Source organism: Salmo salar, chromosome ssa10, assembly GCF_905237065.1.
Source record: "Salmo salar chromosome ssa10, Ssal_v3.1, whole genome shotgun sequence".
NCBI classification, from domain to species: domain Eukaryota; kingdom Metazoa; phylum Chordata; class Actinopteri; order Salmoniformes; family Salmonidae; genus Salmo; species Salmo salar.
Genome location: NC_059451.1, coordinates 119,045,650 through 119,059,583, shown reverse-complemented (window position 1 = coordinate 119,059,583; position 13,934 = coordinate 119,045,650). Strand labels below are relative to the sequence as shown.

The 13,934-nt window shown below is 45.1% G+C and overlaps 1 protein-coding gene across 21 annotated transcripts in view; it reads left to right on the top strand.

Annotated features, from left to right (window-relative positions):
• The window catches only part of LOC106561741 (pleckstrin homology domain-containing family A member 5), a 248,718-nt gene that overhangs the window by 173,192 nt on the left and 61,592 nt on the right, over positions 1-13,934 (top strand). For 16 of the 21 annotated variants that reach the window (XM_045688504.1, XM_045688512.1, XM_045688508.1 and 13 more), the window contains 6 exons: positions 36-381; positions 2,061-2,275; positions 9,933-10,190; positions 10,397-10,646; positions 10,899-10,982; positions 12,592-12,714. In XM_045688504.1, coding sequence (XP_045544460.1) covers positions 36-381; positions 2,061-2,275; positions 9,933-10,190; positions 10,397-10,646; positions 10,899-10,982; positions 12,592-12,714 — 1,276 coding nt within the window. The remainder of the gene's footprint in view (positions 1-35; positions 382-2,060; positions 2,276-9,932; positions 10,191-10,396; positions 10,647-10,898; positions 10,983-12,591; positions 12,715-13,934) is intronic. The other 5 variants (XM_045688525.1, XM_045688527.1, XM_045688520.1 and 2 more) reach the window with 2 other exon arrangements.

Genomic DNA, 13,934 nt, shown 5'->3' with positions numbered 1-13,934 from the left:
TTGCCTCCTCCTTTTCCTCTCTCCCTCCTCTCCAGCAGGTCGCTCAAAGTGGAACAGTGCGGTCCTCAGGATGTCAGTAACCACATTACCCAGAACCACAGACTGGTTCTAACCCGACCAGAGATCCAGAACAACGAGCGGAACCGGACCGAGGCCGACAGCGAACATCACACTGTCGCCGCCATAACCACGGTAACCGCCGTCACTGCCGAGGAGGAGGAGGACAGAAAACAGCGTGACGCAGAGCGCTATGGGTTTCAGAAGGAAGGGGCAGAAAGGGACCGGCCGCTCACTAAGATCAACAGCATCAAACTACAACCAGATCAGGCTTCTGCTGTACCTGCTGACATCACACCAGACGGGCCCTACAGAGCCCCACAGGTAAACACAAACAGATATGAGACCTACCTAACAACAGTGTTAAATGGACAGCTAAGCTGTGACTGACCCTGGTATTTACTCTAGGATAGTGATCATGACTGTCCGGTTGTTTCCCTTTATGGTACAATGCCTTCAGGAAGTATTCACACCCTTTGATTTAATTCAACAATTTGTTGTGTTACAGCTTGAATTCAAAATGGATTAAATTGCTTTTCTTCTCTCACCCAGCTACACACAATACCCCATAATGATAAAGTGAAAACATATTTTTAGAACTTTTTGCTAATTTATTGAAAATGAAATACAGTATCTCATTTACATAAGTATTCACACTGCTAAGTCAATACATGTTAGAATCACCTTTGACAGTGATTACAGCCATCAGTTTTTCTGGGTAAACCTCTAAGAGCTTTCCACACCTGGATTGTACAATATTTGCACATTATTCTTATTTAAATTCTTCAAGTTCCGTCAAGTTGGTTGTTGATCATTGCTAGACGGCCATTTTCAAGTATTGCCATAGATTTTTAAGTAAAAAATTTAACTAGCCACTCAGGAACATACAATGTCATATTGGTAAGCAACTCCAGTGTATATTTGGCCTTGTGTTTTAGGTTATTGTCCTGCTGAAAGGTGATTTTAATCTCCCAGTGTCTGTTGGATAGCAGACTGAACCAGGTTTTCCTCTAGGATTTTGCCTGTGCTTAGGTCTATTCCGTTTCTTTTTATCCCCAAAAAACTCCTTAGTCCTTGCCGATGACAAGCATACCCATAACATGATGCAGTCACCACCATGCTTGAAAATAGGAAGAGTGGTACTCAGTGATGTGTTGGATTTGATTTGCCCCAAACATTACCCTTTGTATTCAGGACGTAAAGTTAATTTCTTTGCCAAATTATTTGCAGTTTTTCTTTAGTGCCTTACTGCAAACAGGATGCATGTTTTGGAATATTTTTATTCTGTACAGGCTACCTACCTTTCACTGTCAATTAGGATAGTAATTGTGGAGTAACTACAACGCTGTTGATCCATCCTCAGGTTTATCTTATCACAGCCATTAAACTATGTACCTGTTTTAAAGTCACCGTTGGCCTCATGGTGAAATCCCTGAGCGGTTTCCTTCCTCTCCGGCAACTGAGTTAAGAAGGACGCTTGTATCTTTGTAATGAATGGGTGTACTGATACACCAAGTGTAATTAATAATTTTTACCCATCTACCAATAGGTGCCCTTCTTTGTGAGTCATGTTAAACACTAATATTGCACACAGAGTGAGTCCATGCAACTTATTATGTGACTTGTTAAGAACATTTTAACTCCTGAACTTATTTAGACTTGCCATTACAAAGGGGTTGAATACTTAATGACTCAAGACATTTCGGATTTTAATTTTTTATTAATTTGTAAAAATGTCAATAAACATAATTCCACTATTGTGTGTAGACCAGTGACACAAAATGTAAATGTAATACATTTTAAATTCAAGCTGTAACACAACAAAATGGAAGGTACTGTATACCATATGGTAATATACAGTATACGTATCATTACTAGTGGCGACTTTGTTAATTGTACATTGGAGCTGTAGTCTTCTATTGTAAACACCAGTTATTCCAGAAAGAGACTGTTGTCATTCTGCCGTTTGATGAAAGTAAAAAAATGTCATCGTTTCACTTTAGGTGAACGGTGCTGAAGACCAGAGCCCAGGAGAGATGATGAGCAACCCCCAGCCCCATCGAACCCCCTCTATCCAGGGCAGCATCACCACCCCTACCCCCCAGTACACCCACGGGGAGCCTGAACCCAGGACCCTGACCAGGACCAACTCCATGCAGCAGCTGGAACAGTGGGTCCGCACACAGAGAGTACGCAACCAGGATGATGACACACACAGGTGGGTGTGGATGTGTGAGGGTGGGTGGGTGGGTGGGTGGGGTGTGGGTTTTATGTTTTTGGACTTGCCAGATAGTGAAATATTGACTCTTTCCCTAGATGGAACAAAATATTAGAGACAGAAAGATTAGAGACTTTTCTTATCCCATACACAGTCCAGTGATGTATTGTACTAGAGTCTGCTCTGAGTCAGTGATGTATTGTACTAAAGTCTGCTCTGAGTCAGTGATGTATTGTATTAGTCTGCTCTGAGTCAGTGATGTATTGTATTAGTTTGCTCTGAGTCAGTGATGTATTGTATTAGTCTTCTCTGAGTCAGTGATGTATTGTATTAGTCTGCTCTGAGTCAGTGATGTATTGTATTAGTCTGCTCTGAGTCAGTGATGTATTGTATTATATTCTGATCTGAGTCAGTGATGTATTGTATTAGTCTGCTCTGAGTCAGTGATGTATTGTATTAGAGTCTGCTCTGAGTCAGTGATGTATTGTATTAGTCTGCTCTGAGTCAGTGATGTATTGTATTAGAGTCTGCTCTGAGTCAGTGATGTATTGTATTAGTCTGCTCTGAGTCAGTGATGTATTGTATTAGTCTGCTCTGAGTCAGTGATGTATTGTATTAGTCTGCTCTGAGTCAGTGATGTATTGTATTAGAGTCTGCTCTGAGTCAGTGATGTATTGTATTAGTCTGCTCTGAGTCAGTGATGTGTTGTATTAGTCTGCTCTGAGTCAGTGATGTGTTGTATTAGTCTGCTCTGAGTCAGTGATGTATTGTATTAGTCTGCTCTGAGTCAGTGATGTATTGTATTATATTCTGATCTGAGTCCAGTGATGTATTGTATTAGTCTGATCTGAGTCAGTGATGTATTGTATTAGTCTGCTCTGAGTCAGTGATGTATTGTATTATATTCTGATCTGAGTCAGTGATGTATTGTATTAGTCTGCTCTGAGTCAGTGATGTATTGTATTAGTCTGCTCTGAGTCAGTGATGTATTGTATTAGAGTCTTCTCTGAGTCAGTGATGTATTGTATTAGTCTGCTCTGAGTCAGTGATGTATTGTATTAGTCTGCTCTGAGTCAGTGATGTGCTGTATTAGTCTGCTCTGAGTCAGTGATGTATTGTATTAGTCTGCTCTGAGTCAGTGATGTATTGTATTAGAGTCTGCTCTGAGTCAGTGATTTATTGTATTAGTCTGCTCTGAGTCAGTGATGTATTGTATTATATTCTGATCTGAGTCAGTGATATATTGTATTAGTCTGCTCTGAGTCAGTGATGTATTGTATTAGAGTCTGCTCTGAGTCAGTGATGTATTGTATTAGAGTCTGCTCTGAGTCAGTGATGTATTGTATTAGTCTGCTCTGAGTCAGTGATGTATTGTATTATTCTGATCTTAGTCAGTGATGTATTGTATTAGTCTGCTCTGATTCAGTGATGTATTGTATTATTCTGATCTGAGTCAGTGATGTATTGTATTATTCTGATCTGAGTCAGTGATGTATTGTATTATTCTGATCTGAGTCAGTGATGTATTGTATTATTCTGATCTGAGTCAGTGATGTATTGTATTAGATCAATAATGTATTCTTCTTCTGTTAGCCTGCATCCTCTGACAGGAGAGGGAGAGAGGGAAGTGAACTTGTCTTGGCCCATTGTTAGAAATGATGAATCACACCGCAGCGTCTATAGACAGTCCGCAGGGGTGTGTGTGTTGAAAGCCAGTCAGCCGGGATCCTGTTTCTCTTTGTCATCATTAGTTAGCTACCGTACCTGTCCTGTTTCTCTCTCTCATTATTAACCTGCTACTGTACCTGTCCTGTTTCTCTCATCATTAACCTGCTACCGTACCTGTCCTGTTTCTCTCTCTCATTATTAACCTGCTACCGTACCTGTCCTGTTTCTCTCTCTCATCATTAACCTGCTACCGTACCTGTCCTGTTTCTCTCATCATTAACCTGCTACCGTACCTGTCCTGTTTCTCTCTCTCATCATTAACCTGCTACCGTACCTGTCCTGTTTCTCTCTCTCATTATTAACCTGCTACCGTACCTGTCCTGTTTCTCTCATCATTAACCTTCTACCATACCTGTCCTGTTTCTCTCTCTCATCATTAACCTGCTACCATACCTGTCCTGTTTCTCTCTCTCATCATTAACCTGCTACCGCATTACCTGTCCTGTTTCTCTCTCTCATTATTAACCTGCTACCGTACCTGTCCTGTTTCTCTCATCATTAACCTGCTACCGTACCTGTCCTGTTTCTCTCATCATTAACCTGCTACCGTACCTGTCCTGTTTCTCTCTCTCATCATTAACCTGCTACCGTACCTGTCCTGTTTCTCTCTCTCATTATTAACCTGCTACCGTACCTGTCCTGTTTCTCTCTCTCATCATTAACCTGCTACCGTACCTGTCCTGTTTCTCTCTCTCATCATTAACCTGCTACCATACCTGTCCTGTTTCTCTCTCTCATCATTAACCTGCTACCATACCTGTCCTGTTTCTCTCTCTCATCATTAACCTGCTACCATACCTGTCCTGTTTCTCTCATCATTAACCTGCTACCGTACCTGTCCTGTTTCTCTCATCATTAACCTGCTACCATACCTGTCCTGTTTCTCTCATCATTAACCTGCTACCATACCTGTCCTGTTTCTCTCATCATTAACCTGCTACCATACCTGTCCTGTTTCTCTCATCATTAACCTGCTACCGTACCTGTCCTGTTTCTCTCTCTCATTATTAACCTGCTACCGTACCTGTCCTGTTTCTCTCTCTCATCATTAACCTGCTACCGTACCTGTCCTGTTTCTCTCATCATTAACCTGCTACCGTACCTGTCCTGTTTCTCTCTCTCATCATTAACCTGCTACCGTACCTGTCCTGTTTCTCTCTCTCATTATTAACCTGCTACCGTACCTGTCCTGTTTCTCTCATCATTAACCTTCTACCATACCTGTCCTGTTTCTCTCTCTCATCATTAACCTGCTACCATACCTGTCCTGTTTCTCTCTCTCATCATTAACCTGCTACCGTACCTGTCCTGTTTCTCTCTCTCATTATTAACCTGCTACCGTACCTGTCCTGTTTCTCTCATCATTAACCTGCTACCGTACCTGTCCTGTTTCTCTCATCATTAACCTGCTACCGTACCTGTCCTGTTTCTCTCTCTCATCATTAACCTGCTACCGTACCTGTCCTGTTTCTCTCTCTCATTATTAACCTGCTACCGTACCTGTCCTGTTTCTCTCTCTCATCATTAACCTGCTACCGTACCTGTCCTGTTTCTCTCTCTCATCATTAACCTGCTACCATACCTGTCCTGTTTCTCTCTCTCATCATTAACCTGCTACCATACCTGTCCTGTTTCTCTCTCTCATCATTAACCTGCTACCATACCTGTCCTGTTTCTCTCATCATTAACCTGCTACCGTACCTGTCCTGTTTCTCTCATCATTAACCTGCTACCATACCTGTCCTGTTTCTCTCATCATTAACCTGCTACCATACCTGTCCTGTTTCTCTCATCATTAACCTGCTACCATACCTGTCCTGTTTCTCTCATCATTAACCTGCTACCGTACCTGTCCTGTTTCTCTCTCTCATCATTAACCTGCTACCGTACCTGTCCTGTTTCTCTCATTATTAACCTGCTACCGTACCTGTCCTGTTTCTCTCTCTCATCATTAACCTGCTACTGTACCTGTCCTGTTTCTCTCTCTCATCATTAACCTGCTACCGTACCTGTCCTGTTTCTCTCTCTCATTATTAACCTGCTACCGTACCTGTCCTGTTTCTCTCTCTCATCATTAACCTGCTACTGTACCTGTCCTGTTTCTCTCATCATTAACCTGCTACCGTACCTGTCCTGTTTCTCTCTCTCATCATTAACCTGCTACTGTACCTGTCCTGTTTCTCTCTCTCATTATTAACCTGCTACCGTACCTGTCCTGTTTCTCTCTCTCATCATTAACCTGCTACCATACCTGTCCTGTTTCTCTCTCTCATCATTAACCTGCTACCATACCTGTCCTGTTTCTCTCTCTCATCATTAACCTGCTACCGTACCTGTCCTGTTTCTCTCATCATTAACCTGCTACTGTACCTGTCCTGTTATCTCTCATCATTAACCTGCTACCGTACCTGTCCTGTTTCTCTCTCTCATCATTAACCTGCTACCGTACCTGTCCTGTTTCTCTCTCTCATCATTAACCTGCTACTGTACCTGTCCTGTTACTCTCTCTCATCATTAACCTGCTACCGTACCTGTCCTGTTTCTCTCATCATTAACCTGCTACCGTACCTGTCCTGTTCTCTCTCTCATCATTAACCTGCTACCGTACCTGTCCTGTTTCTCTCTCATCATTAACCTGCTACCATACCTGTCCTGTTTCTCTCTCTCATCATTAACCTGCTACCGTACCTGTCCTGTTTCTCTCTCTCATCATTAACCTGCTACCGTACCTGTCCTGTTTCTCTCTCTCATCATTAACCTGCTACTGTACCTGTCCTGTTTCTCTCTCTCATCATTAACCTGCTACCGTACCTGTCCTGTTTCTCTCTCTCATCATTAACCTGCTACCGTACCTGTCCTGTTTCTCTCATCATTAACCTGCTACCGTACCTGTCCTGTTTCTCTCTCTCATCATTAACCTGCTACCGTACCTGTCCTGTTTCTCTCTCTCATCATTAACCTGCTACTGTACCTGTCCTGTTTCTCTCTCTCATCATTAACCTGCTACCGTACCTGTCCTGTTTCTCTCATCATTAACCTGCTACCATACCTGTCCTGTTTCTCTCATCATTAACCTGCTACCGTACCTGTCCTGTTTCTCTCATCATTAACCTGCTACCGTACCTCTCCTGTTTCTCTCATCATTAACCTGCTACCGTACCTGTCCTGTTTCTCTCTCTCATCATTAACCTGCTACCGTACCTGTCCTGTTTCTCTCTCTCATCATTAACCTGCTACCGTACCTGTCCTGTTTCTCTCTCTCATCATTAACCTGCTACCGTACCTGTCCTGTTTCTCTCTCTCATCATTAACCTGCTACCATACCTGTCCTGTTTCTCTCTCTCATCATTAACCTGCTACCGTACCTGTCCTGTTTCTCTCATCATTAACCTGCTACCGTACCTCTCCTGTTTCTCTCATCATTAACCTGCTACCGTACCTGTCCTGTTTCTCTCATCATTAACCTGCTACCGTACCTGTCCTGTTTCTCTCATCATTAACCTGCTACCGTACCTGTCCTGTTTCTCTCATCATTAACCTGCTACCATACCTGTCCTGTTTCTCTCTCTCATCATTAACCTGCTACCGTACCTGTCCTGTTTCTCTCTCTCATCATTAACCTGCTACCGTACCTGTCCTGTTTCTCTCTCTCATTATTAACCTGCTACTGTACCTGTCCTGTTTCTCTCTCTCATTATTAACCTGCTACCGTACCTGTCCTGTTTCTCTCTCTCATCATTAACCTGCTACCATACCTGTCCTGTTTCTCTCTCTCATCATTAACCTGCTACCATACCTGTCCTGTTTCTCTCTCTCATCATTAACCTGCTACCGTACCTGTCCTGTTTATCTCATCATTAACCTGCTACTGTACCTGTCCTGTTTCTCTCATCATTAACCTGCTACCGTACCTGTCCTGTTTCTCTCATCATTAACCTGCTACCATACCTGTCCTGTTTCTCTCTCTCATCATTAACCTGCTACCGTACCTGTCCTGTTTCTCTCTCTCATCATTAACCTGCTACCGTACCTGTCCTGTTTCTCTCTCTCATCATTAACCTGCTACCGTACCTGTCCTGTTTCTCTCTCTCATCATTAACCTGCTACCGTACCTGTCCTGTTTCTCTCATCATTAACCTGCTGCTGTACCGAGCGCCTTAAGCACAGTTCAACAGCAGAAGACTGGATAAATCTCTGAATATACTTTTTATTTTTCCAAAACACTGCAATTTAAAGTGGAGAAAGCTCAAACCCCATCGGCAACTCTTGCTCATATAGCTTACTTTTAATGCCACAAGACTACAATGTAGACAGTCTACACAGGCTACGTACTTGGTGTAAGTACTGTAAGCCTATGACCCTGCAGCAGTTGAAAGTGCCCATCTGCAATCGTAAGTTCATTGTGTATTCATCTATGCTTTTGCATGTATTGTGCCGCCAAAATCAGTGAGCATAGCTTCCTCCAAGCCAAACAGAACCAGGGAAGACATTAATGGATGCAGTAAAACCACAGAGCTGCTGAGATAAACAAAGGCAGAGCAGAGAAACGAGACTCGGACTGACTAACAGAATGCTCATCAGGGTTGTGTTCATTAGGCACCAAATTGAAGAAAAACCGGACTGAATTCCTCATATTTTTTGTTTGTTTGTTCCTTGTTGTTTTCTCTAGCTAAAACACTATGTTTATCATTATTGGGCATAAAATGTCCTCCCTGCTCCAACGTAGTAGTCGCATTATACAAATGTCGTCTTGCATGATGCTCAACTTCCTGTGTTCAGTTGTCGTCTACATTCTGTTATTCTGTAAGTGAAGTTAGTAGGCTGCTCTCTGTCTGACTCTATCTGCACTGACTCTGATACTGCTGCGTATGTGGAGCTCTTCAGAATCACAACATTGTTGGTGGAATAATCAGCTTTTGCCTAAAAGGGCTGTTGCTTCTCTCTCTTCTGTCAAGCATGTGAGTGTGTGTGATGGAGAGACATACACAAAGAGATACACGTGGTTCACATTCAACCATTTCATACAGCGTGGCGTGTTTAATCATATCTGTTACACTCATATACAAGGGTTCTGGCAGCTGACAAAGTATTCACGTTAATAACAGACTAATGGGTCATAGCATCTAATGAACTCTCTCATCACAAGGTCAGGCTAAAAATATCAGCTGAAGTTCAGCTTGGAAAAATGGGTCGATAACAGACTGTGTTACCCTCCAGGAAAATATTTGACTGTCATCTGATGTCTGACTGTGATGTGGACAGTCTGTTAGATTAACCCCCCCACCACCACTGCTATCTGATGTCTGACTGTGATGTGGACAGTCTGTTAGATTAACCCCCCCACCACCACTGCTATCTGATGTCTGACTGATGTGGACAGTCTGTTAGATTAACCCCCCCCCACCACCACTGATGTCTGACTGTGATGTGGACAGTCTGTTAGATTAACCCCCCCCCACCACCACTGCTATCTGATGTCTGACTGTGATGTGGACAGTCTGTTAGATTAACCCCCCACCACCACTGCTATCTGATGTCTGACTGTGATGTGGACAGTCTGTTAGATTAACCCCCCACCACCACTGCTATCTGATGTCTGACTGTGATGTGGACAGTCTGTTAGATTAACCCCCCCCCACCACCACTGCTATCTGATGTCTGACTGTGATGTGGACAGTCTGTTAGATGAACCCCCCCCACCACCAATCAGTGCCTCTTGCTGTAAGCTCGTTCATAGTGAGTTTTGCAGAAGAGAAGAACATGTACATCTGTAACTCTTCATAATGTTCCCTCCAGGGATACGTTTTTCATCATTCTCTATGCTCGTTCAAACTGACCTACAGCCCAAAACCAATATTCTCTACTTCCTGATTTTCTATGTTGTGCTGATCACATATTTAAACCTCCTTTGTTTCTCTCCGTCCTTCAGCGTCATGTCGTACCAGACCCTGCCCAGGAACATGCCCAGCCACCGAGCCCCTCCAGCCATGCCCCACTACGGGGACCCCGGCTACCGTACCTTACCCAGGAACAGCATGGCCCGGCCGGACAGTATCTGCAGCATGTCCCCCTCCATGTATGACCAGGCCATGGGGCTATCCTCTGCGGACAAGAGACGCTCCATGAGGGATGACACTATGTGGCAGCTGTATGAGTGGCAGCAGAGGCAGGCCTATACACCCACACGGTATGACTGTATGGAAAGTGGTACATCTTTTTTTTACCATTTGTGGGATTTGATTTTGAGGTTTTGCTTTATCCAGCTTGGAGTACCAGTTGGGGTAGAGTTTGTACTTTAAAACGTTTCTATTGGTCGATTGCAACAGGTAAGCTCATTGCATAGCTAAAGTAGTATTTAAACTCAGGTCTAACCATCTTCCTCCTCCTCACCAGGCCTATGTCGTCCACTCCCAGACCCTGCGGGACCCTGCCGAGCCCCAAGACCATGATCAACCTGTCTGAGCACCAGGGTCACCACTCCATCCCCCCCTCACCCTCCCATGGGTCCCTGTCTATGTACGGGGGTTACTCACCCCTCCACTTCCCCTACAACCACAGCTCCAGTAGGTCTGAGGTGGCCTTCCCTGTATACCGAGGAGATGTTACTATAGACAGAAGACACAGGACACCACATCTCAACCAGGTAGTCCAACATCCTCGTACATCCTCATGAAGACATTTTGTAGTGCCTGTTTTCAGCAACATCAAGAATCCTGCGCCGCTCAAAGTGGGGTCTGTGGGCCAGAGGCTTCCAGAAGGATCTATTTTTGGCCCACGGCTCACTCTCTAGAAAAGAGTTTCAGGAACCTCTTGTTTAATGTGAAACAAGGTTATATGGCACACAAACACCTTCCTCAGCTTTCCCCACAGGATCATCTCTCTCTGTGTCCTACAGTATGCCTACCCGCCTGACAGGAGGTCCATGCCAGCAGGGATCCCTGTCCAGACCATCACTGCCCAGTCTCTGCAAGGAAAAACGGTTAGTTCACCTCCCCCTCCTCCCTCCCCTGATCTGGCCTACTGTACCCTGCCCTTGGCCTCGATACACTGTCAGGTTCACTTCTATTAAATATAGGCTATTAATACCACCCTGGAATTTCAGTTAAAGACTGTTTAGTTTTCCAATCTGGTCTAATAGGGCTAATTCCAAAGACAATAAAACATTTTGTAATCACTCCCCTGTCTTTCTCTTCCAAGAAGAGAACAGCTGTAGAGGCATGTTTAGACAGGACTCAGATCAGTGTTCCAAGTGGTGTGGTTGAACATGTGTTTACTCCTATTGCCTCCCTAACACTTGCTACATCAGCCCTGTTGTTCACAGCTCACTGAGCCATAGCTGCGATGTCTGTCATTTCTTTACCCTCGCCATTTTGGGTACATGGTGACTTAGTGTGACACGGTGGATGTGTTACAGGGACCTTCCTCTCAGCTCACAGGGATCCAGTACTCTACACCTACTCTGCTGGTGTCCTCTTGTCTGTCCTCCTACTGTCTCCTGCTTATACTGTGGTCCTAACATGTCCTCCTACTGTCTCCTGCCTATACTCTGGTCTGGTCCTAACCTGTCCTCTTGTCTGTCCTCCTACTGTCTCCTGCCTATACTGTGGTCCCAACCTGTCCTCCTGTCTGTCCTCTCCTCCCTGCTGTGTGTCTGTGGTCCTAACCTGTCCTCCTGTCTGTCCTCTCCTCCCTGCTGTGTGTCTGTGGTCCTAACCTGTCCTCCTGTCTGTCCTCTCCTCCCTGCTGTGTGTCTGTGGTCCTAACCTGTCCTCCTGTCTGTCCTCCTCTCCTCCCTGCTGTGTGTCTGTGGTCCTAACCTGTCCTCCTGTCTGTCCTCTCCTCCCTGCTGTATGTCTGTGGTCCTAACCTGTCCTCCTGTCTGTCCTCCTCTCCTCCCTGCTGTGTGTCTGTGGTCCTAACCTGTCCTCCTGTCTGTCCTCTCCTCCCTGCTGTATGTCTGTGGTCCTAACCTGTCCTCCTGTCTGTCCTCTCCTCCCTGCTGTGTGTCTGTGGTCCTAACCTGTCCTCCTGTCTGTCCTCCTCTCCTCCCTGCTGTGTGTCTGTGGTCCTAACCTGTCCTCCTGTCTGTCCTCTCCTCCCTGCTGTATGTCTGTGGTCCTAACCTGTCCTCCTGTCTGTCCTCCTCTCCTCCCTGCTGTGTGTCTGTGGTCCTAACCTGTCCTCCTGTCTGTCCTCCTCTCCTCCCTGCTGTGTGTCTGTGGTCCTAACCTGTCCTCCTGTCTGTCCTCCTCTCCTCCCTGCTGTGTGTCTGTGGTGTTTCTCTGGCCTGTTCCCTTCTTCTCCGGTCCCGACTTCTTCTCCCTCTGCCTTTTCTATACCCCCTTCCTCTCTTCCATCGTGTCCCTTTGTCCCATGCTCTCCTGACCCCTGACCTATCCTTTCTCTCCTCTGCTCCTTGTTGCCCCCCCTGCCCTCTTTACCTGTCATCTTACCCTGGTCAGGCCTGGCTGTGTCTCCTGTTCCCTCTGAGTTCTCCTTCTCTCTTCTTCTCTCTTCTTCTCTCTGCTCACACCTGTCCTCCTCTCTCCTCCTCTTTGGTGTCCCTCTGCCCCTCCTTCCCCCTGCAGCCTGAGGAGCTAACCTTGCTGCTGATAAAGCTTCGCCGGCAGCAGGCCGACCTAAACAGCGTCCGGGAGCACACTGTAGCACAGCTTATGCAACTAAACCTCGATGGTGGCCACAACCCAAAGGTCAGGGCCACTGAGGTCGCTGCTGTGTCTTGTCGTCTAGTCGTGTGCCATGCCGCCGTCTTCAACTCTCCATCCACTTGCGTCATTCATTATTTTTTTGGTGGGGTCATTTCTCTGTTTGAACTGTTAACCGTTGAATCACTGTTGCTGACATTTTCGGTGATGACTGTGTTGTTTATTGTAGTAGTGTAGGACACAGACACACAGTGGATGTACTAGCTTACTTCCTGAAAAGAAAGTGAACAGATGTTGCCCCAGGAAATGAGAAGCTCCAACTACTTGGTGATCTTACCGTGTGGGAGGGCTGAGCAGGCTTAACTGGCTGGGTCATTTCAGATGTCAGACAAGGATTTGAGTGATGTAGGGCACCCACACTTGAAATGGGGAAATGGTTTGTAAGTGTTGAAGGCTTTAATAGTAACACTGCTGCATGAATAATGTTAAAACTCAATGTTGTGACATATTCATAGAATTCACACAGTCAGTGGTGGTGTGATGACGCAGTAACTCACTGAGGAAAAGAGGTGATGTTTCCTGTCCTCCATCAACGCTACAGTTCTGCTACCCGACCCGAGCTGGGTTAGGACCGGGTAGGGTCTGTTGTCTCATCAATAACTAGGGTACGGTAGGGTCTGTTGTCTCATCAATAACTAGGGTACGGTAGGGTCTGTTGTCTCATCAATAACTAGGGTACGGTAGGGCCTGTAGTCTCATTAATAACTAGGGTACGGTAGGGTCTGTTGTCTCATTAATAACTAGGGTACGGTAGGGCCTGTAGTCTCATTAATAACTAGGGTACGGTAGGGTATGTTGTCTCATTAATAACTAGGGTACGGTAGGGCCTGTAGTCTCATTAATAACTAGGGTACGGTAGGGTCTGTAGTCTCATTAATAACTAGGGTACGGTAGGGTCTGTAGTCTCATTAATAACTAGGGTACGGTAGGGTATGTTGTCTCATTAATAACTAGGGTACGGTAGGGTCTGTTGTCTCATTAATAACTAGGGTACGGTAGGGTCTGTAGTCTCATTAATAACTAGGGTACGGTAGGGTCTGTAGTCTCATTAATAACTAGGGTACGGTAGGGTCTGTAGTCTCATTAATAACTAGGGTACGGTAGGGTCTGTAGTCTCATTAATAACTAGGGTACGGTAGGGTATGTTGTCTCATTAATAACTAGGGTACGGTAGGGCCTGTAGTCTCATTAATAACTAGGGTACG